At 35.5% G+C, this 21,407-nt stretch overlaps 1 protein-coding gene across 5 annotated transcripts; it reads right to left on the reverse strand.

Annotated features, from left to right (window-relative positions):
- Nucleotides 1-1,453: 1,453 nt before the first annotated feature.
- Nucleotides 1,454-7,953, reverse strand: LOC133792821 (glycerol-3-phosphate acyltransferase 9-like). Of its 5 annotated transcripts, none has more exons than XR_009874319.1 (14): nucleotides 7,640-7,797; nucleotides 5,000-5,146; nucleotides 4,836-4,893; nucleotides 4,625-4,743; nucleotides 4,207-4,306; nucleotides 4,017-4,112; nucleotides 3,794-3,890; nucleotides 3,329-3,416; nucleotides 3,155-3,248; nucleotides 2,908-2,993; nucleotides 2,439-2,558; nucleotides 2,227-2,325; nucleotides 1,953-2,115; nucleotides 1,454-1,755 (listed from the first exon to the last, which is right to left on the reverse strand). XR_009874319.1 is itself a non-coding variant. In XM_062230755.1 (14 exons), exons 3-14 carry the CDS (start codon nucleotides 5,125-5,127, stop codon nucleotides 2,067-2,069), a joined length of 1,134 nt encoding a protein of 377 aa, XP_062086739.1. In that variant the 5' UTR covers nucleotides 5,128-5,146; nucleotides 7,640-7,722; nucleotides 7,805-7,953; the 3' UTR covers nucleotides 1,454-2,066. The 5 variants fall into 5 exon arrangements, 4 of the variants coding, with proteins under 4 accessions (XP_062086739.1, XP_062086740.1, XP_062086738.1 ...); XM_062230755.1 differs by adding an exon at nucleotides 7,805-7,953 and having other exon boundaries at nucleotides 1,454-2,115; nucleotides 7,640-7,722; XM_062230756.1 differs by having other exon boundaries at nucleotides 2,056-2,115.
- Nucleotides 7,954-21,407: the final 13,454 nt, after the last annotated feature.

Consider the following 21,407-nt stretch of genomic DNA (forward strand, 5'->3'; position numbering starts at 1 on the left):
TAGCTGGGGAAGCTTCGTTCTTCAACTAATGGGTGTAGCTAGGTTGGTGTGGTGGGTCTCCATCTTCCTCGGCAACAACAGCTGGTTCTGGCGGTTTCGATGCAGATTCGACATCTTTTTCACAAATTCGTCGATGGTGGGCTTGGATTTGCTCAAGGGATTCGATGGTGACACCTTCTCCTTGTAGTTTCGGTGGGCTGGTGAGCTTGGATTGTAGATCCGTTGGTGGAGCAGGTGGTCGGTGTCGATCTCTAAGGGCAACTGTTTCTCGGAAGTGTGATGGAAGAAATTTTGTTGATGCTCACTCAGTCCTATTACGAAAAGATAAGGAGGTGGAAGGAGAATGAAAAAGGCAAGCTTGGATGGATCTCGTAATGGTGCTTTGGCCGCTCATTCTTCTCGCCAATGACAGATGGAGGTCTACTTGTTTGGCAGTAGATTGGGTCCATTGTTGCTGATTTCCTTCCATATTTTGGATGTTCTTGCTTGATTTTGGTTTTTTTATTTAGTTTTGTTTTTTGATGTTGTTAGTTATGTTGTTTGTGCCAGTTTTGACCTTCCCTTTGTTTGGGATTTTGAGGGTATGCCTCCTTAGTTTCTCTTTTTACCGACTATTTATGGTAGTTTGATACTTCTTAACGACTGCAACTACGAATGGTTTGTGTGTCTTAGTTTGTCAGTCATTTGGCCTCAGCGTCACTTGCTCGTCCTTTTGGGGAATGATTTGCCATTTTGGCTTATCCATGAGCTTCTGTAATAGACATTGTCCTTGTTCGCCTATGAAACTGTCTTACCTTTAGAGAAAAGAACTTTCCAATTCTTTTATGACATGTTTACTAATCAACTATGGGAATCACGTGTATTGTAATGATTTTTATTCATTTGTGTACTTTTATTTAATATTAAGAATATTTTATGGGATCCAAATGAATTCGGGAAAAAATAATAGGAATACTTCCCCTTCCATTTTCTAAACCAATGACATTACTAGTAATCAATTTATATATTTTATTTTTATTATTAAAAATTAAAAGGCAAATTTACCAAAAAAAAAATATTCTCTTTGAAATATACACATTTTCTATAAAATGACAATTTAGTCAAATTAAAGTATTTTTATTATATTTTCTAGTTGTGTAAAAAAAAAAAATATTTCCGATTCCTTTTCCAGTCAATTTAGTAAACAAGGAAATAAAATAATTTTGATTCTTCAATATTTTATTCTTATTTATTTCTCCTATTGATTTATTACAATTATGATTCCGGTTTAGCAAACGTGCAATTAATTTATGTTGTGTTTCTAGTTTCAGATTTTTTATATTCAAGAAGACATACAAATGCAGGCATTTTTTTGTATCCTATTATTTAAAAAGATGCTATAGTTTAGTGCTGGAAGATGCCCTATCAGTTGTCAAGCAATCTTTGCTTTACTTTTTTGTTTAACACTTGTACGTCAACTTTCCGAATGTAACTTAATTTGCTCTTTTTTAGCTAAGTTTGCACTACATAATGATTGGTTAGAGTTAGAGACATTCTCTTTACCAATTAAAACTATTGTACTTCATATTCTTTTTAATAAAAAGTTATGGTAGTTTCTTTAAAAAAAAAAAAAATTTGAAGTCGCACTCACACTAACATCTTATTACTCTAATTGAGAAGGAAGATTAAGAAGAATATTACGAATGCTCTAGTATCATAACTGTAATACAATGATCAATGCTACTCCATGCCATTGTCCATAGAAGAAACCTTCAGCTGCCATAAAATTAAAAAAAGTACAAAACAGAGTCGTCAAAAGGGAAACTAAAATGGCGTCGAAAGTACGCACATATTAATTCACTAGCCAAAATTAATTAATTGATAACACAATTTCTTTGCTTTATGGCAAGTTCCAACAAAATCTAAAGCACACCCAAACGGGGCTGATTACTGACCCAATGACATTATTTTACCTCTTTTTCTCAAAGATCCTTCAGCTTCATGCCCAGACACCCAAACAGTGAATTGAAACAGAAGTATTTACCTGGTACACACAATTTAGACAAGGCGACCTACATATTTTCACTTCACCTTTCCTCCAAGCGTTGTAGCACCGTATCCGCAAAGCTTTGTTGTCTGCACAGACAGAAAATGAGCAATAAGCCATGTAATCAGAAACTGACTGTGCAAAATCTAATGAATTGTTGATTATTTTGGAAGAAAAAAAAAGAGGGGAACATGATTTACCTTCGCTCTCTGTGCTTTGGACTAGGGCGAGAGTGCTTCAGATATCCATCCCAAGGAACCTTCTTAAGACCTGCCCGAGCAGATATTATGTCCCGCACCCTGCACAAAAGCATGAATGATTTGAACAAAATCCCTCCTTCAGAAAATTGTCTTAATAAGACACCATTTCCTATAATGTTTCAAGCACAGGCTTATCAGAAAAGACTATTCACCTCTCAGCAAACTCAATGGGAGTCTCCCCTGGCCTAAGATTTTGGGGCTCCAAGTACCACACATCACAAACTACAGCCCACGACGTCATAAGCTGCAGCAGATGCTTTGTGAAGGACTGCCTGGAAAGTGCAAATAAGACATCTTAAATGTGCCTGTCAATGTTTTCTTTAACATAATATCAGAATATCGAAATCAACGTGGCAAATGGTTGACACTATACTATGCCCAGGAGCAACCTTTTTCACATACAAGCTTGTGAGCAAGCGCTCTTCTTTATTTTATTTTTTTTAGGAAAAATATAAGCGCTCACGATTGACTGTTTGTCTCCATGCAGAGCACAGGTTCATCAGAATCTTATAAAATGAGAGAGAGAGAGAGAGAGAGATTCATTGAACAAGGAAGTGTCTCGTTTGTGAAGCAAATGCATAACTATCAGTAGATGTCAGTATTCTATAATCAGCTCCTTACTTCCTGCTATTCCAGAAAGCATCAACGAAGATTTTATTGTACTTGATTGCAACTGGGCAAACTGAACATCCGAGCTCAAATGCACCCTAAACATTATAAACAAATTAAATTAGAGAGGTTATCAAATAACTAAATAATTTCTTTAAATTAAAACCCCAACCGCCCACAATATCAAGTTCAAAATTGTCCAAAGTCTACATCGATTACTAAACTTAAGACATGCAACACTGGAAAGAAGCACAACTACCTTCTTGAACATAACAGTATAGTGGTTATTTACACAAGTTCCTTCAGGAAATATAAGAAGAGGGTTATCAGCAGCCTGCACGTGATCCCTTAATCTGAAAAGGTATATAGCCAAATTACAACAACATGAACAGTATTGTAATATAAAAATATATTTATAGCACTTTATACTTACTTCTTTGCTACAATTTCACGGTCCTTTGACTCTGTGCGATTAAACCAAATACAGCCCACACTCTCCAAAATAGTGCTTTGCAATAGTCCTTTACAAGGAGTACAGAGAGAAGATTAAATTATTGCATGACATTTGACATCGGCAAAAGGAAAATGTGAAGCTTAGTCATGAAATCTGTTAACTGGCAAAAAGAAGAAAAAGCGGTACTAATAAATCTAAACTAGTATGTATGAAAACAATAAGACTCAAAACCAAGCCCTAAACTTTGATGAATCCTGTGAAAGATTTCACCTCTACAACTGAATACATTTATAAGTAAAGTGGTTTAAACCTGTCAAAAAATACTTTTGTCACTCCAAAATAAAAGTTTGTAGAGCACATAAATCTTCAATGCTAGATTCCTACACCAAATCAAATAAGTGTCTGCTCAAGTTTACTTATAATTGTATTCAGCAATAAACTTACCAACCCATCCAACATGCTTCTGCATAATGACTGCAAATGCAGTCATCTGTTCTAAGATAATGAAATCAATCATGGAAGTATGATTGGCCACAAAAACCTGCACAAAAAGCATGATGATAAAGATCAAGACGAACATTCCAAAAACTCACTGAATAAGATGCAACAAAGAATAAATACAGAGACAACAGTCCATGTCTAAAAGAATAAATTACAGTCAGAAAACCTGATTAGGCCGCATGCTAGGTTGTGGCCCGTGATATTTGACCACCCCAGTCCAAGATGCAACAAAGAAGGTACAAATTAACTCCACCAAACACCTCTGGATAGTGGATAGAAATAAACACAATCAGGTAATCTAAATCTAGTAGACAAAAGACAATTTCACAAAGACACTAAAAAATGAGAATGTTCACCTCTAGCTTTTTCCTCAACTTATCATGCCCCTTCAATAGAATGTGCACTGGAATATATGAATACAGGAAAATTATCCACCCTATCGTCAACACTAGAACCCTGCACCAGCATGAAATAAGCTCATAAAAACAATACCCCCAAAGTTCATAAGAATATGCAGTTATACAACCAATGTAGTTCATCTGATACATACTAAACAAGACTAATGCTGCAGTATTTTACAGATGTATATACATATACATATGCATAAATCTATATATATGTTATTATATGTTCATACAACAGCAGCAATAATGTCACAAACCAAAGTGATTAACACTAACATTATTGTCACAGCTTTCCATGATGGTATTGCAAGATAGCACCAATGCATGAAAATCTTTGAATTTTTCAACAAACTACTTTAGAACTTCTAACCTCACAGGAAAGAGAATGAAATAACGAATGACTACTCCAAAACACCAAAGGGGAAACAAATAAATATTCCAGTTCCAAGGCTCCAGAGGATTTGACTTGAAGCATCGTGTAAATGAATCCTGGTCATCAAAATTCAAAAAAGCAAAAACTCAATATTCTTAATTCAGAGAAACTTGAGAGAGAAAAAAAAGAAGCCAAAATGAACACTTACATCCACAATGGCACCAGCGGCCTCAGTTAGAGTTGGAGAAATATCAAGTAAATCTCGACTAAAACATAAAAAGAGAGTTAATTGGAGCACATTAGTTCCTGATTCATTCCCAGTCAATTTCCTCAAGATAAAAACAGAACATACAGTGAGAGAAAGTGATTTACAGGCAGAGCTTGCTGATAGGTTCCAGCTGGATGGAGGTTCCAGACGGGAGATAGTCTTCAATATTGGGTTGATCCAGGTCCAATTCGGAGCTTGAAGATTTGAGCTTTCCAGTACTAGTGATACTCATCTTTACAGCTTCTCTGGGCCTGTTTGACAGTGTTTCCAAAAAAAATATATTAACAAAACCAGCGTTTATTCTTTTATAAGAACAAGAGGTGTTTGATATAAAAAAAATCTAAGAACAATTTTTTTTAGAAGAAAAATAAAAAATGTTTGATTTAATTTATTATATTTGAATATATTTATAATTAAAATATATTTTTGCAATATTTGTGATTGCTTTTCAACCATTTAGAGCAAGTACATTAAAATTCATAATGCTCAAACAAACTTTAGAGTACTTGTTCCAAACTGATTGAAAAGCAATAACTACTTTTTAGTACGTCAATATAAAAGTAAATAAAAACTAAACTGTTCATTAGTAAAAAACACTCCAACTAATTTGTATTATTATACTAGTTTAAGATATACAATCTCAACAAGTTGCCACAGTTACAACTAATTCATCAGATGAATTCCGAACATATATTCACTCTTTTCTACTACCTACCTTGTCTTTGTTGTATTAACTCTCAATATTTAACGTCATCAAGTTCACAGCACAATTACTAATCAGATCTTACATCGCCAATCACTACTTTCATATTACCCCAAAAAAAAAACAGACAACCTGCTAGAATGACATACATAAGAAAATGAAAATAACAAAGTTTCAGCCATCTAATATGGTGCACCAAAAAAAAAATTTATAAAAAAATGATGAAAATTTTCAGGTTAACAGACAAGGAATGGCTATATATTGAATAGTTCAACATCACAAGGAAAACGTTTGACAAACTATTGGGTCAGAGGCAAGAGAGTACATAATTAAAACAAATCAATTTTCTCGGTTATTGATGAAGCAAATGATTTCTTGGAAAATTATTTACCCGCAGTAATCTCACAGGAGCCAGAATTTCACAGAACCCAGATTCCTCCATTGATAATATGGTTAAACACTTGAGAGAAACTTACAGTAAGGAAATGAAATGCCCTTACTTTTGTGCAGCAATTACAGTTGATTTTTCATAGTTTTTAAAACAAAACAACTTGATTTGGTGAAACAGAGTACACAAGTTGGATGCTCTGAAATACAGTTTCATATCTTTATATATAAAACAAATCAACTACCCCTAAAAAATGATAATGTGGCTTTGAGAAAGAAGATAAACACACTGCAGGAATGTCAAACTACATTAATTGGTAGATAGCTTGTCTATAAGTAGCTACAGCCCTTTCTACTCAGACAACTCCCACTTCTTAATCTTCCCTTCTGGAGTCCTTTCTTTAAGTATATTTGTATCTCTACTTTCTATCAAGCTAATCATCAAGTTCAGTTTAAGTTGTTTTCTCAACTTGTTTTCTTTTCATTCTTTCTTTTTTCCTTTAAACATATTTACAATGTTTGACATGAGTTCTTCACTCTTAGACTCTCTATCCTGTATCTACTGCTTGTAGAATTGATTAACACAAACAATTTACCAAGGCAAATAAAAAACCTAGTGAGTGTAAAGAACAAGTTGACTTTTTGCTCATCTCTTCAAGAGTTAGTATTATAGGCTTATACGGTACAGCTAGCTGCCAATATTCCTCGAATCCATACCTTGTCATTTAACGAGTTGACAAAAACTTATCAATAGGACATTTAGTGAAGGAAAAGAAAAAAGGAAAAAAAAACCTAAGTAAAAATTAAGAAATAACGGCCCAGATAATTTTTATTTTTGCTTTTTCACCTGTAAGTGAGAATGCTTTGCACAAAGCTATCCTACGAGTACTTCTAAGTTCTAAGAACTAAGTTACACTTTTAAACATGACTGTTGCTATTTGGCACGTTGAAGTGTCCAACACGTGTCACCCATAATTGCACATAACCATAATACTTATTAATTTTAATATTAGATTGCACATATAGCAGTATGCCTCCTACCATGGTGTTAGGCACTCATAATGCCCTTTAGCAATTCTCTTTTAAACACATGGTATAACCCTTCCTTGACTCTTTCTTTTTGGAGTGCAGGCCTAATAGTTAAACATTGTTGGCTATACAAATGTTGGTTTCAACAGAATCAGAAAACATCGGGAATGGAAATAATCCGAAGCAGGAATGATTTGATCACCACAGGACACAAAACCAACAATAGAAGTCATCAATCCCTTCAATGAACAAACAAAACTCCATATTTTCGCTCACCCTTGATGAGACCCAATGCAAGATCATCAAAATTCAGATTAAAAAAGCTCAATTTTTTTTTCAATGACTGATCTAACAGTCTAAACAAAACAATTATATGGGCAGAAGCAAACTTCAAGATTAAACAAATTCATACGTTAAAACATTATTACAAAGAGAAGGGTAAACAGTTGTCCTTAAATTATAAAGCTCTCATGGCAAATACCCTAAAGAAGACTGATAAATGTGATGATGAACAGAACCGAAACGAGCATTAGGGAGAGAAAGAAGTTTGCTCAATATTTTCAGATCAGGACCGAATTTTATGTAAAGCACAAGAGAAAGAGAGATAAATGGTAGGAAAACAAACCTGGTGAGGAATGAGTGTTGAGAGGACAATGGAGCTTGAACGATGAGAATGAGGATGAAGAGGAAGATGGGGAGTTCTGAGCTCTGAGCATTTTAGAGCATTTGAGGATGGAAAGAAAACATCTAATAATAAATAATAAATAAATAAAAGGCTAAACACACGCACCTCATCGGCTCATCTCTTTTTCTGAAAGAGTTTTTATTTATTTTTTGTTCTGCTTGTAGTAGTACTAGTAAGTAGTGATACTAGTCTTGCCTAACACAACGCCCCCTTTTATTTTCATTTGGATGCTGATGCTGGTGCTGATTCTCCTCCTCAACCTCAAGATGCCCGGTAATGTTTTATAATTTAATATCATTCTTACAAATTTAATTTAGAATAAAATGTGTATAGTCCGACATAATTATACTATTTTTATTTTGGACTCTTCACCCAAATTAACCATTTTATTACAGCTACAAGGCAAAGATCTTTATGTTGAAAACAACTTGAAAAATAAAATATTTCACACTCAAAATGTATTACTACTAATAGGTTCTTTTTTCTTTTCTAACTTGTTTGTATGTGAAAATTTAGATGACAATTGTGTTTATCGAAATCCGTACATATCTATGGATGACCTTTTATTTGTTGGTTTGGATTGGATTAGTTGGTCAAATTTTTAGTAGAATAGGTATAATTTGGTAGACAAATAGGAGTATATTAGTTTAAAATAATGATATGTGCACTCAAAATTTGCACTCAAACATTACACACAGTGATGTGTCAGTATTTATTAAAACTGAGACCCATTGTTTTGATTAGCTAAGCTAATCTGTCACGTCACTGTGTGTAATGTTTGGATGCATATTTTGGGTGCACATATCATTACTCCTTAGTTTAATATGTTGTTGTGTAATATGTATTTACTCTTAATATGATTAAGTATTTTGGTTAGCGTGTCGGGAGGGCACGTGGGGTAATTATGTGAATTACATTACTATATAATCGAGTATGCAGGACTATGTGTATTAAATGTGTTTAAAGACCTGTTTTTGTTAAAAATGAGCATTTTCGTAATGTTGACCTGTTGATTGTATATTTGTAATTTTTATGTGTTATGTGCTTGAGTCCACATTATTATGTGGATATATGTGATATTTTGCATGAATGGATCCTTTCAGGCGGTTTTAGCAAAAAAGTAACGGGAAAAAATGTCCGGCTCAGGTCGAGCCTAATGATATTTTGGAAATTTCAATATTTTGGGATTATTAGGAAAATAAAAGCTTATTGCTGGAATAATTGTGTTTGATGAGTATTAGTTGACTAATTGGGGATTAGTAATGTGATTATAGTTTTAAGTTAAAAATAACCAAAATGTCATTGCCAGTGGTTAGTGGAGCAATTGAGGAGTAGGGGTAGAATGGTCATTTGACCAATAACTAGAGAAAAAGACTAAGTGTGAAGCTTAATCTTATCCTACACGTTGTAAGGTCTTTTTCTCTCTTAATGAGTTCTTCTTTTTTCACCAACTCAATAAAATCAAAGGAGGACTTAAGCTAGATCAAGGTGATTTTGAGGATCTCTACTCTCTAGAGGATTTGAGCTTCAAAGGAGGGAGTTGCAGTTGCTAGTATCCTCACTAACCAATGGATTTTCGAAATACATAGAGGTAAGCTATGGTTAGATGTTCTTCCTTGCTTTGATTGTCTTTTGTGGGAAATTTGTGGGTTTTGCGTTTAAATTTGAAAATTGATGTGTTTAGGTTGTTTGGGTGAGTTTAATGAGTATAGAAACCTGTTTAGGAGTTTAATTGGGCTCGAATTTGGATTGAAACTGAGAGTTTTGTTGATTTTCGGATTGTGGCAAAAATTGGGTTTAGAACCCTAAATTTGCAATTTGTAGTTTTGATGTGTAATTGGTGGTGATTTAGATGTCATGATGTTGTGTATGTTAGGATTAATGTAAAGAACGCCCCTAACCTAATACTTATAAAACATTCACATAACATTGTTTATAAAAGAAAACCACTTGTTATCAATGTCTCATGTTATCAATGTCTCAGTGGGGACTTGCTTAAAACCATGCAAGTTGGCGCCATTAGTTTTAAAAGAAAACATGAATTTTTATGCAAAGTTCAAAAGAAACAAAAATTTAAATAACTAAGTCCCACTGATAATTTGGAAAGTCTCTTAAAACATAACATAATTTAAATGGCGTTCTAAGATGATCGTTTTTCCGTCCATAGGATGCCCTACACCATACACCCCACGATGATAGAACTCCTCACGTCATCACACGTGCCATAAAGAAATCCTATTTGCTACCTAGAAGGGAAAGTAAGGGGGGTGAGCTAAAAGCCCAGCAAGGAAGTACAAACAATAAGCAAGTAATGATACAACAAATACAAACACTAACGTTCATCTAAAACATCATGGCATATCATAACATTATCGTAACATAATAGCATAGCATATCATAACGTTATCGTAACATATCATCATAGCATATCATAACGTTATCGTAACATATCATCATATCACATTCATACAGCATTCATGATGAACATGGCCTGCTACTTGTCCATGTCACCCTATGAGGTAAACAAGAGTCTCTGGTCCTTGAATAACCTCGGCGCGTCTGCCGTAGGAGTTACGTCTTTATATCCTTAGTAACTCGGGTTACGTCTTTATATCCTTAGCAACCCATTTGATGTGTCGCGTTCATCACGCTAACATCCATTCATAAACATAGGAGTTACGTCTTTATATCCTTAGTAACTCGGGTTATGTCTTTATATCCTTAGCAACCCATTTGATGTGTCGCGTTCATCACGCTAACATCCATGCATAAACATATCATATTCATACAAGCCAACATATCATCTTTATGACATTCATAATTCATAACAATTCATTCATACAACAGTCTTACCATTCATAGCATAAAATCATAGAATCTATCTAACTTCCTTACCTCATGTCCGAGCTAAGAAATTTCACAACCTCTCAACGAGCCTATACCATAACCAAAACAACATTTCTTAGGTTCATAAAATTACTATATTGTCCTTTCATACAACTCATATGTGCATGGGCCATGCACACATAATAAGAGTTACACACAACATGCAATTATTCTTAACTACATATAAAGCCATAAAAGAACAATGCTCATTTTATCTATTTTACATGCATGATCTTTCTATAAAAACCACATGGTTGAATAATAGACATAATTTTGGATGTAAAAGTGGATTTGCATGTAACATACATACGCGGGAACATTGCGTAATTGTGACGTTTTAAAAACGATAATTCTACATTTCTTACTTTTATCGTTTTAAAATTAATAGACTTATAACATGCTTTATTTTTTTTCTTAAAATTTCTAGGTTGATTAAATTTCTCAAAACATTATTTTATTTAGCTTAAAAAAATAAAATATGTGACAATTTCATTCATTATTCTCAAATTTCAAAGAAATAACAAAAGCTTTGAATTTAATTAAAATACCTATGATTAATATGTTTCTTTAGAAAAAACAAATTTAATATTGGTTAATTGTGTTACATAAATGATGTGAGAAAAATATATTTTTAAGTGTGGGAAAAGTATATTTTATTTAAATTATTTGAGACTTAGTTTTATGTAACATAAATCCATATGTGACAATTAAATAATCATTTTTTTAAACCTTTTAAACCAAACTTTCAGCCACTATTTAATTTCTTTAAAAATCACAAATAAATTGATTCTAAATATTTTTCTCAATCAAAAATAAAAAAAAATCATAACTTATCAAAATATGTATTCATACCATATTAAAATACCACTTTTAATATTACCATAATTTTAGAGTATTAATTTTATTTCAAATATTCATCAAATTCATTTTATTGAAACACTTCACATTTTTTTTTACAAAAATTCCAGCAACCATTTTTATCTTTAAAAAAATCACCATATTCAATTTAAAACCTCATATTTTTCTAAAATACAATAAAAATTCTGTAGGTATTTATTTGAGTAAAATATCATTTTATCGTGACTTAAAATATCATTTTTAATTTCATAAAATTAACATGACATCAAGGACATTACTTATGCATGCAAATCATTTTTTTTTATCAAACTTTTACTCAATTATTTACAAAAATCAGCAAGCTTAATTTCTCATGAAATTCATCTTTTATCCCAAAAATTTCACATAAAATCATACATGTCCAAAATCTCATCATACTCTTATTATATAGATAATTCTAAGAATATTACTAATATATTCACATGCAATCTTATAAAACCCATTTTTTTATTCCATTGAATCTACACATGAAATCCAACAAAAAATAACAATAACAATAACAATAACATACATTAATTTCATGAACACCATATTCACATATGCCTTTATATTAACCTAACATGTTTCTATCATTATTTTCATTCATCTTATAATTTATTCATTCACAATATCACATGCATCCTATCAAAATTTCATGGATCCAAATAGCAAGATTTCCAATGATCATTTTACCCAAATTACATAGGTCCTAAAACATGGATCTAATATATTAAAAATCATACAACATCAAACAAAATATCAAGATGATCCTTAGGTATGCCTAGGCCGAAACCCCATATTTGCATTCATAAATTACCACTAATCATTATACATAGAAAATCAACATCATAACCCTTTTATACATTAAACCATGATACCCTTCATGCAAATCAAACAACTTATTATCAACAAGATATCAAGAACACAAAGTACCCATCTTTTTCTACCCAAAACATGAATCCCCTTTAACCATAATCCCTCTAATAATCTATTCATGAAAACCAATAATCACAAAATTTAGGGAGGGGTTTCAATACCTCTTCTTGATAGAAAATCAAGAATAAAATCCAATCAAGAGTTCAATAACCTCCTTGCTCAAACCCTAGGGGTTGTATATTTTGAATAATCAAGATGGAGAAGAAGATGAACAAGGTTAGAGACAACCCAATCAAAATACTAGATTAATCATAAGGAAAACAACCAAAAACCTTATCCTAGCTTGAACCCTTTTCTTCTTCTTCTTCCCTTCTCTCTAGAAATGGCAGCCACCTCACGCCACTCCCTCTCTCTCTATCCTCTCTCTAAGCCACGGCCAAAATGGCCTATTCCCTTCTTAATCCCCTTTTTAAATTTCTCATTTCCATAAAGCCACCATCAAAAGGAAATGGTAAGTTTCCTTTCTTCTCTATTTTCCTTTAATTTCCTTTAATTTCTTTTATTTTTCTTTTATTATAATAGATTGGAGACAAATGGTGATTTCCCAAAATTGATTATCCTTATCCAATCTAGTTTTAGTCTCCTTAAAAAAAATGGAAAAAATATCAACCAATCCCACAATTTGCTACATGCCACTTACTTGCCCCTTTTGTATTTTATTTATTTATTTTTCTATCACTTAAATAAAACTACTCAATAATATCAAATAAATGGCAATTATAAAATGTGTAGAAAATCCACACATGTGCATCTTATTACCATATACTTGCACACACTAAATCACTAGGATGCATCACTATCTACCATGCACCTTAGTGCATTCAACCAAATCTCACATAATCACATCAATTGTCACACTTATTTAAAATGTAACACTAATAGTAAAATAAACATGTTACACAATTATTCACTTATTAAAATAAATAACCAAACAAACAATTAACAAATTTAAATTCAAAAAGATTATACCAAACAATTCTAACAATTAAATCAAACAATCAAATAAAACAAACAACAATAAAATAAACAACATTTAAATAAAACAAATTCATCACACTTAACATTTAAATAAAATAAAACACAAAATTTAAATAATAATAAAAAAAATTTGGTGCACTACAATTAATCCCTAAAAGCATGTAAAGACATTTTATTGATTTAAATAAAAGTGCAATTTTATTATATTTGAATGTTATAATTATTGTTTGAATTAATTATATAATATTATAAAAAAATTCCTTATTCATTCATGAGAATATGATCATGTATTAGTACGAGAAAATTAAGATCATATATAATGAATAAAATAGTCAATAACATATTAAAGTATGAAATATTTAATGAATGGTTACTAGTGTGGTTTACTAAGCATACGTGATGCAAGTGATCTAGATTCGGATTACTGATGTGGATAGACATCTTAGTAAAGATGTTGTATATAATAGAGATTATATATGACATGACTGATGAGAATTAATTATATTTATAAACTCTCCATTTGACATAAAAATTTAATTTTTATCATAATAGATGATCATTTGTAGAACAGTCTAAATCCTGAGTATGCATGAACTCCTGTTTGTATTTATTGGATCTTTTGATTCACTCGTTAATGTTTCTTAGTATAATGAGGCTAATGACTTTTTTTTTTTGAGATTCAATATCATGAATGGTTGGGAACATGATTTACAATAATGGAATCCATACTGTAACGCCCTGGATAGCCAAGACCATTACACTTTGTGTGTTTAAATAGTGTTAGACTCTCTAAACGAGTCTCTTGACCATAAACGTGTAACTAAACATGGTTAACGGTTTAGGGTTAAAATTTTTGGTCAAAAGGAATAATGATTTCATTAAAATGTTTACGTTCAAACATGAGATCCCAAAATAACGTTTCAAAGACTAATTACAGTTCAAAAGTTACAACCAGCCGACCTAAGTGACAAAATAGGGTTTGACCTTAGTTCCTTTGAAAAACCCCCGTCGTGGTGGTCGAGCAGCTGCATATGTATGCGTTGCCACCAAAGCTCTCCAACTCATGGTTCGTTCAACTTTCTTTTTCCCTTACCTGCACCACATAGCACACGTGAGCCAATGCTCAGCAAGAAAACTTAAACATGCTCTTAAGTAGTTAATGACATAATATAGAATCATAATAACCATGTCTAGCAGTAATGACTCTACTCATGCATGCATTCTATTTAGATAGGTGACTACAGTGTGACACTGGGGCCCGTTGCCCTAAATATGTGACCATAGAGTCACCCCGGGGTCGCTGCCCTAAATAAATGACTAATAAGTCATACCGGGGCCCGTTTCCCTAGGATATGGGACTATAGAGTCACCCAAGGGCCCACTTGCCTATCTTCTATTTAACCAGCCTTAGAGTTGGTCCAACGTACCTGGCGCTTTAATTTTCCAACGACCATAAGGTCGGTCAAGCGTATATCACGCTCCTGATTAGGCCTAATCATATCGACCAACGCTCAGCACGCTATTTCCACCCTTGACTTATAAATCAATTCTTTCAACCAATGCTCAGCATGCTACTACCGTCCTTGACTTATAAGTCAATGCTTTTCAATTAGATAATGCAAACATGCATACATCATTTAACAATTATCCACATATAGAGTATTCAAGTGTGCTTAATCAAGCAATCACAGGCACAATCATAATCATGCTCATTCACAAGGACCCGAGCCTTAATCATATCTATATTTACCAACTAGGCCAAGCCCTAATCACATACATCACGTATTGGGTGTATTTTTCTTACCTCTGGTCCAAGCAAAAGTTAGTTATCAACGACCCCCGAGCACGATCCCATCCCAAGCCCTAGCGGTATCCTAGTCACAACCATAATAAGCTATATCCATCAATATCGAGTAAATAAAGACTTTCGGACCAAGTCCTAGTCTCCGGGACCTCGAATTATACTAAACTGGGTAGTAGAATCCTTCTCGAGCCCTTAGGTTTGAGTTCTCACCACCCAAAAACTAATTTGGCCAAAGTTTCTAATTTGAGCCGCGACGTCCCTCCCAGGTGGTGTGGCTCTCCTCAAGTTAGAGAGCTCATCCGTCAACTTCAATGGACACGGGTTGCAGCGTAGTCCATCAAGCTCTGCGGCGCGATGGCGGTTCAGGGAATCGCCCTGGCCTCTGGGTTCAAGAGGGTCACGTCGCCCCAAGAACAGGGCTGCGGCACGACCCTGCGAACCTAGTTTTTCAAACATTTTCCCCGAGCCAATTCCCTCAAAATTCACCCCAACATTGTAATGCCCCAAAATCTCTCATAAGGTTTAATGGTTGGATTAGAAGGCCAAGAGTGCCATTAAATGATTATGTGCATGATTATGTGAATTATATTATTATATGATGATGAATGCATGCATGTGGGTCCACTTTTCATTATAAGGGCATTCTTTTGGGCACTTTTTAGAGGTTTTTGGCTCGAGGTTTCAATTCTTAAGGCTTGGGATCGAATTTCTTAACTGTGTTAGTCGAATTCGAGGTCTCGGGAGCGAGGTTTAGATCATGAAACTTTTATTATTGATTTCGTTGATGGAATTCCATATTTGGCTATGACTAGGTGACCACTAAAGGATCAAATGATTGATCGTTCTCAAGGGTCATTTTTAACTTATTTCTCGCTCGAACCAGAGGTAAGAAAATTGCACCCAGTATGCGACATGCATGGTTATTAATGAGGCATGTCGAGTGTAATGCCCCAAATTTCGTAATAAGGTTTATGACCTTGATTAGGAGGCCGGGAGGGCCATAATTTATTTATTATGCCATTAAATAATTATATGCATGTTTATGTGAATTATATTATAATATGATGATAAATGCATGCATAGGGGTCCATTTTTAATTATAAGGGCATTTTGGTAATTTGGCCCGTTGAGGGCGTAATTGTGTATTTTTATGCATGTGGGTGAATTATGAATAATACCACATTATATGTGGATTTGTTCGAGCCATTCAGCATGAGACGATCATGGATTGCAAGTTTTCGGTCTGGTCATAACGGGGTTAATCTCGGGGCTCGGGGTGAGTCTCGGGGTGATTTGAGGATTAGAACATTGTCGGGAATTAAAGGGTAATGAGATATGATTTATTAGCATTTGAGAATATTGGAAGTATCGGGAATTGGAGGGTGTTAATTATAATTAGCGAGATAGGCGAGAAAGGAAGGTTTTGCCCTTGGGGCTGTGAAGAAAATAAATATGACCTAGGGGCATTTTGGTCTTTTCACCTTAAGATATATATCAACCATAGGAAGCTGTAAGGAGCTTAAGCAAAAATAGAGCAGCTGGTTTCTTCTCCCGTTCATCTTCTCCTTCTCCTTCCCTTTGAATTTTTGAAGTTCCATTTGAGGATCCAAGCTAGGGAATCAAGCCTTGAGGGTTTAGGATTGTGTTCAGCCATTGAAGAGGGTTTAATCTTGAGCTTGAGGTAAGATTCAGCCATGAAATTTATGGTTTTTACTCTATTTAGAAGTTAGTTTTGAGTTAGAACTTTTGATTATAGAATTGAGTAATTGGTGTGAATTTTGGTGGTTCAAAGCTTGGGTTTTGTTGTTGGAATGTTGGTTGTGTTGTGGTGATGCTTGGTTTGGATTTGGAGATGTTTGGGTAAGTTTTGGAAGGATTAAAAGAGGGGAAAAACGAGGTTTTGATGGGAGAAAATGAGGGTTTTTGGCTGATGGGGAGGCAATGCCGTGGTATGGGTGCAGGAGCTTGAGGCCGGCGCCTCTGTTTGGGAGGGGAGCCGGGCATGGTGAATGTAGGGTTGTAGCCCTTAAGAGCATTTTTGGTCAAAAATGTGTTTTTGTCATGGGAACTCAAACCTTAGGCCTCGAGATCATTCCTACTACCCGGTTTAGTGGGATTTGATGTCCTGGAGGTTAGGTCTTGGTCCGAGAACCTTTTATTGATTAATTTTACTGATGGAATCTCATATTTGGTTATGACTAGGTGACCGCTAAGGGATTAAAGGATTGATCGTTCTCAAAGGTCGTTCAATTATTATTTCTCGCTTGAACCAGAGGTAAGAAAACTGCACCCAGTATGTGATGCATGTGATGCACGAGATTCATGTGGTTAGGGCATGCCATGAATGTTGAATATGAGATTGATCAAAGCTTGAGTCTCTGTGTTTGTGCATGATCTTAATTATGCTAGCAATTGTTAAGTAAGCATGCTGAATGCCCTACATTTGGATATTTGACATATGATATATGCCTAGTAGCATTGCTTAGTTGTGTGTGGCACTGACTTACTAGTTAGAATCGGCAATGGTGTCAGAACTGACTGTGAAGCTGTGACTTAATAGTTAAGTTAAACAGTAGTACTGAGCACTGGTCGTGTGTTATTGACCTAATAGTCAGGAGCGGCATAAGCGTCATGAACGCAGAGCCGATAAAAGATTAGATCTAATCGACATTTGATGACTCATCATGAGCATTAATGTCGGACCAACCTCAAGTTCGATGAAAACTAAAAGTGCTTGTCTAGTCTAAAGGCTAGTTACTTAGAGCCAAAGTCGAAAAGACTAAGCGACCTACACGTCACATGGCTAGGAGGGTATGGGACCTCAGAGATTGACTTACTAGTCATCTGACCGGGATTGACTTACTAGTCATCTGGCAGAGATTAACTTACTAGTCATCTGATAGAGATTGACTTACTAGTCATCTGACTGGGATTGACTTACTAGTTTTCTGACCGAGATTGACTTACTAGTCATCTGACCGAGATTGACTTACTAGTCATCTGACTGAGATTGACTTACTAGTCATCTGACCGAGATACACTTACTAGTCATCTACCTCAGAGTGAGAGACTTACTAGTAATCTACTCAGGTTGCAGGACTCCACAACATTTATTTGTACCTGCTTGCATGCGTGATTAAGGCTATTATTGCTAGGCATGCACATTATGATTTGATGACATGTTATTACTGTTCATGAGCATATTGAGTTTTCTTGCTGGGCTTCGGCTCACAGGTGCTATGTGGTGCAGGTAAAGGCAAAAGAAAGCTGGACCATCCTTGAGTTGGAAAGCTTAGGTAACGATGTGTACATATCCGGCTGCTCGACCACCACGGCCAAGGGTTTAAAGAGGAACTAGGGTTAAACCCTATTTTACCGCTTAGGTCGGCTGGTTGTAAATATTTTGTTGTAATTAACCTTTAAATTATATTTTTGGGACCCCAATGTATATGGTAAACGTTTTCATGAAACGTTATATCTTAACCAAAAATTTTAACCCTAAACCGCTAATCATACTTAGTTACACGATTATGGCCAAATGACTCGATTATCGAGTTTAGCACTGTTTAAAATGTACACCGTAATGGTCCCTGGAGTTTAGGGCGTTACAACTTGGTATCAGAGCGAGCCAAGGTTAAGGGTTCTTGAAGACAAGTTGGGCATGTACACTCGTCATTAAAGATAGCTTCACTCAGGGAATGGTAACTATTTCTGTAGTTATGTGTTTAACGCTTAAATAGAATGTAAATGCTTTACCTGCACATTGTATTAGGGAGCATGAGATTCTGATAGAGCCTGGCTCTTGACTATTAATGTGATTATATGATTACTTGCTCTGTGATTATATAAATGTGATATTTTAATGTTGGAGTTGGAGGCATGGTAGGTATGTTGGAAGAGCAGGGATTATGATTGATGAATAAATGCCATGGGCATGTTTTTAACACTGTAGTGATTTGTGAATGTAGTGTGGTAAGATTGTTCCCGTGGGGGAAAGCTCTTGATGGTGGCTATACAGAGGTTGAGAGTTTCAGCCAGGGGTTGAGTTCTTTATTTGCCCCTCAGAATTTCCAGCAGGTGCTTATAGATGTGCAATTAAGATTGCAGAGGCAGGAGGAAGAGATCAGGTGTTTGAAGCAACAGCAGAACCTGTCGGGAAACACCTCTTCCTTTGTTGTGCCAGGAGTGGCACTAGTTTTGGCTCAGCCTGGGGTTGAGAGCAGATGGGAATTTCTCTGTGGAAGATTCCAGGAGTATTACCCTCCAGTCTTTGAGGGAGGCCTAGATCCATTCAGAGCTGAGCAATGGATGGGCATGATCAGTTCCATTCTCGATAGTATGGGGCTGGTAGGTCACGATAGGGTGATCTGTGTGACATATGTATTGCAGGATGATGCCCGGACATGGTGGGAAGTAGTATCCCAGACACGAGGCACAGCTGTGATGGATTGGAAAGGATTTAGGCAGCTGTTCAATGAAAGGTATTACTGTGATGCAGCCCAGAAAACTAAGTTGAATGAGTTTCTGAACCTGGTTTAGGGAAATGCAACAGTAACCGAGTATGATAACAAATTTGATGGGTTGGCCAAGTTCGCTGTTGACATGGTACCCACAGATGCAGCTTAAAAGAAAAAGTGTATTCAGGGATTGAATCCTGGAATAGCTCAGGGCATTAGAGTTGCCCCAGTGCATGAAATCTCTACCTACGCTCAGGTGGTAGGGAAGGATCTTGCTGTTGAGAGTGCAGGAAATCAGATTGGGAAGGAGAATGCTGGAGAGCATGGAGCTCAAGCAGTGATGCCTCCATTTATTGGACCAAGCAAGAAGAAGGAGTGGAGGACCCATCCAATATGTGCTCGGTGCACGAGGCGTCATCTGGGAGAATGCCGAGCAAGGGCATGTTTCTTATGTGACATGGTTGGGCATTTCAAGAAGGATTGCCCAAGGCTAAGAAAGGATTAGCAAAAGGGGATGGACAACTCGACTCCAGCCCGAGTGTTCGTTCCGATGCAGTTAGAGATTGAGACTGAGACTAGTTCCTCGGGGATGGTAGGTCAGCTTTCTAGTTCTGATTTGGTATTGTGATGATTGGTTTTGGTGCCATGTTGTTTCTTTGTTTGTTGCATATAGAGAAGCATAAAGATGATATGCATATCACATGGTTATGTTATGATGGGAATGCGATACTGTATTGGTGATTTAAGAGATGAGTTGGGTTATGATGAAAATGACTCATCAGTGATTTTGATAAAGCTGGTTATGACTGGCTTCGGTATGATTCAGGATATGGATTGTTTAAGTAAGTATGGGGCAATGCTAGATTGCAAGGAAATGATAGTAACTCTGGAGCTTGAGAGTGGGGAAGCCTTGTAGTAGTTGGCACTGTGCATGGACTTCGTATGCTTATGACATTGTATTTAGAGCTAAAGATCTATTGCAGGGGGATGCATAGAACTCTTAGCTAGTGTTGTGGATACCACTTAGGTTGTGCTAGTGGGATCAGGACAGACTGGATTAGTCTGTGAGTTTCTGGATGTGCTTCCAGGGGATTTTCTAGGGTTACCTTTATACGAAGAGATAGAATGGTGATTGGATTGGTGCCAGGAATGGAATCATATCTAGGGCACTGTATTGAATGACTTCAGCAAAGTTGTAAGAACTAAGGGACTTAGTTATTGGGTAAGATGATATTCTCCAAGGCGGATCTTTGATCTGGTTATTACCAGCTAGAGATCAGGGAGAAGGGTATGCAGAATATTGTTTCTATATCAGATAAGGGCACTGGGAGTGTAGAGTTGTTTTGATGAAATAGATGAATGGAGTATTCAAGAATTATCTGAATTGGATTTGTGATTGTTTCGATCGATGGTATTGTGGTATATTCTCTGCGGAGGTTTGCCAAGGTCAAGGAACGCCTTAGAGTGCAGGAGTTTCCTTGGACGGGCAGGATATTATATGTGTTTTGAGTTTTGAGTCTTCTTACAGATCAGAGTCAGTTATAGGTTGTTATGACACCTCATTGACAGGGAAAAGTGATTGCCTATGCATCATGTTGGTTAAGGGATCTGACCAGAACTAGAGTAGAGTTTCTAGTGGGCCAGGAGGCCAGCTGTACCCTTGAGATTATTATTTCGGAAATGATCAAAGGAAAGACATTTAAGTGAACCGCGAATAGTAGAGGTGAAGGGCAATGTCTTAGCTGGAGTAGCTAAGGATTATACAGTGTCA

Source organism: Humulus lupulus, chromosome 1 (genome assembly GCF_963169125.1).
Source record: "Humulus lupulus chromosome 1, drHumLupu1.1, whole genome shotgun sequence".
NCBI lineage: Eukaryota > Viridiplantae > Streptophyta > Magnoliopsida > Rosales > Cannabaceae > Humulus > Humulus lupulus.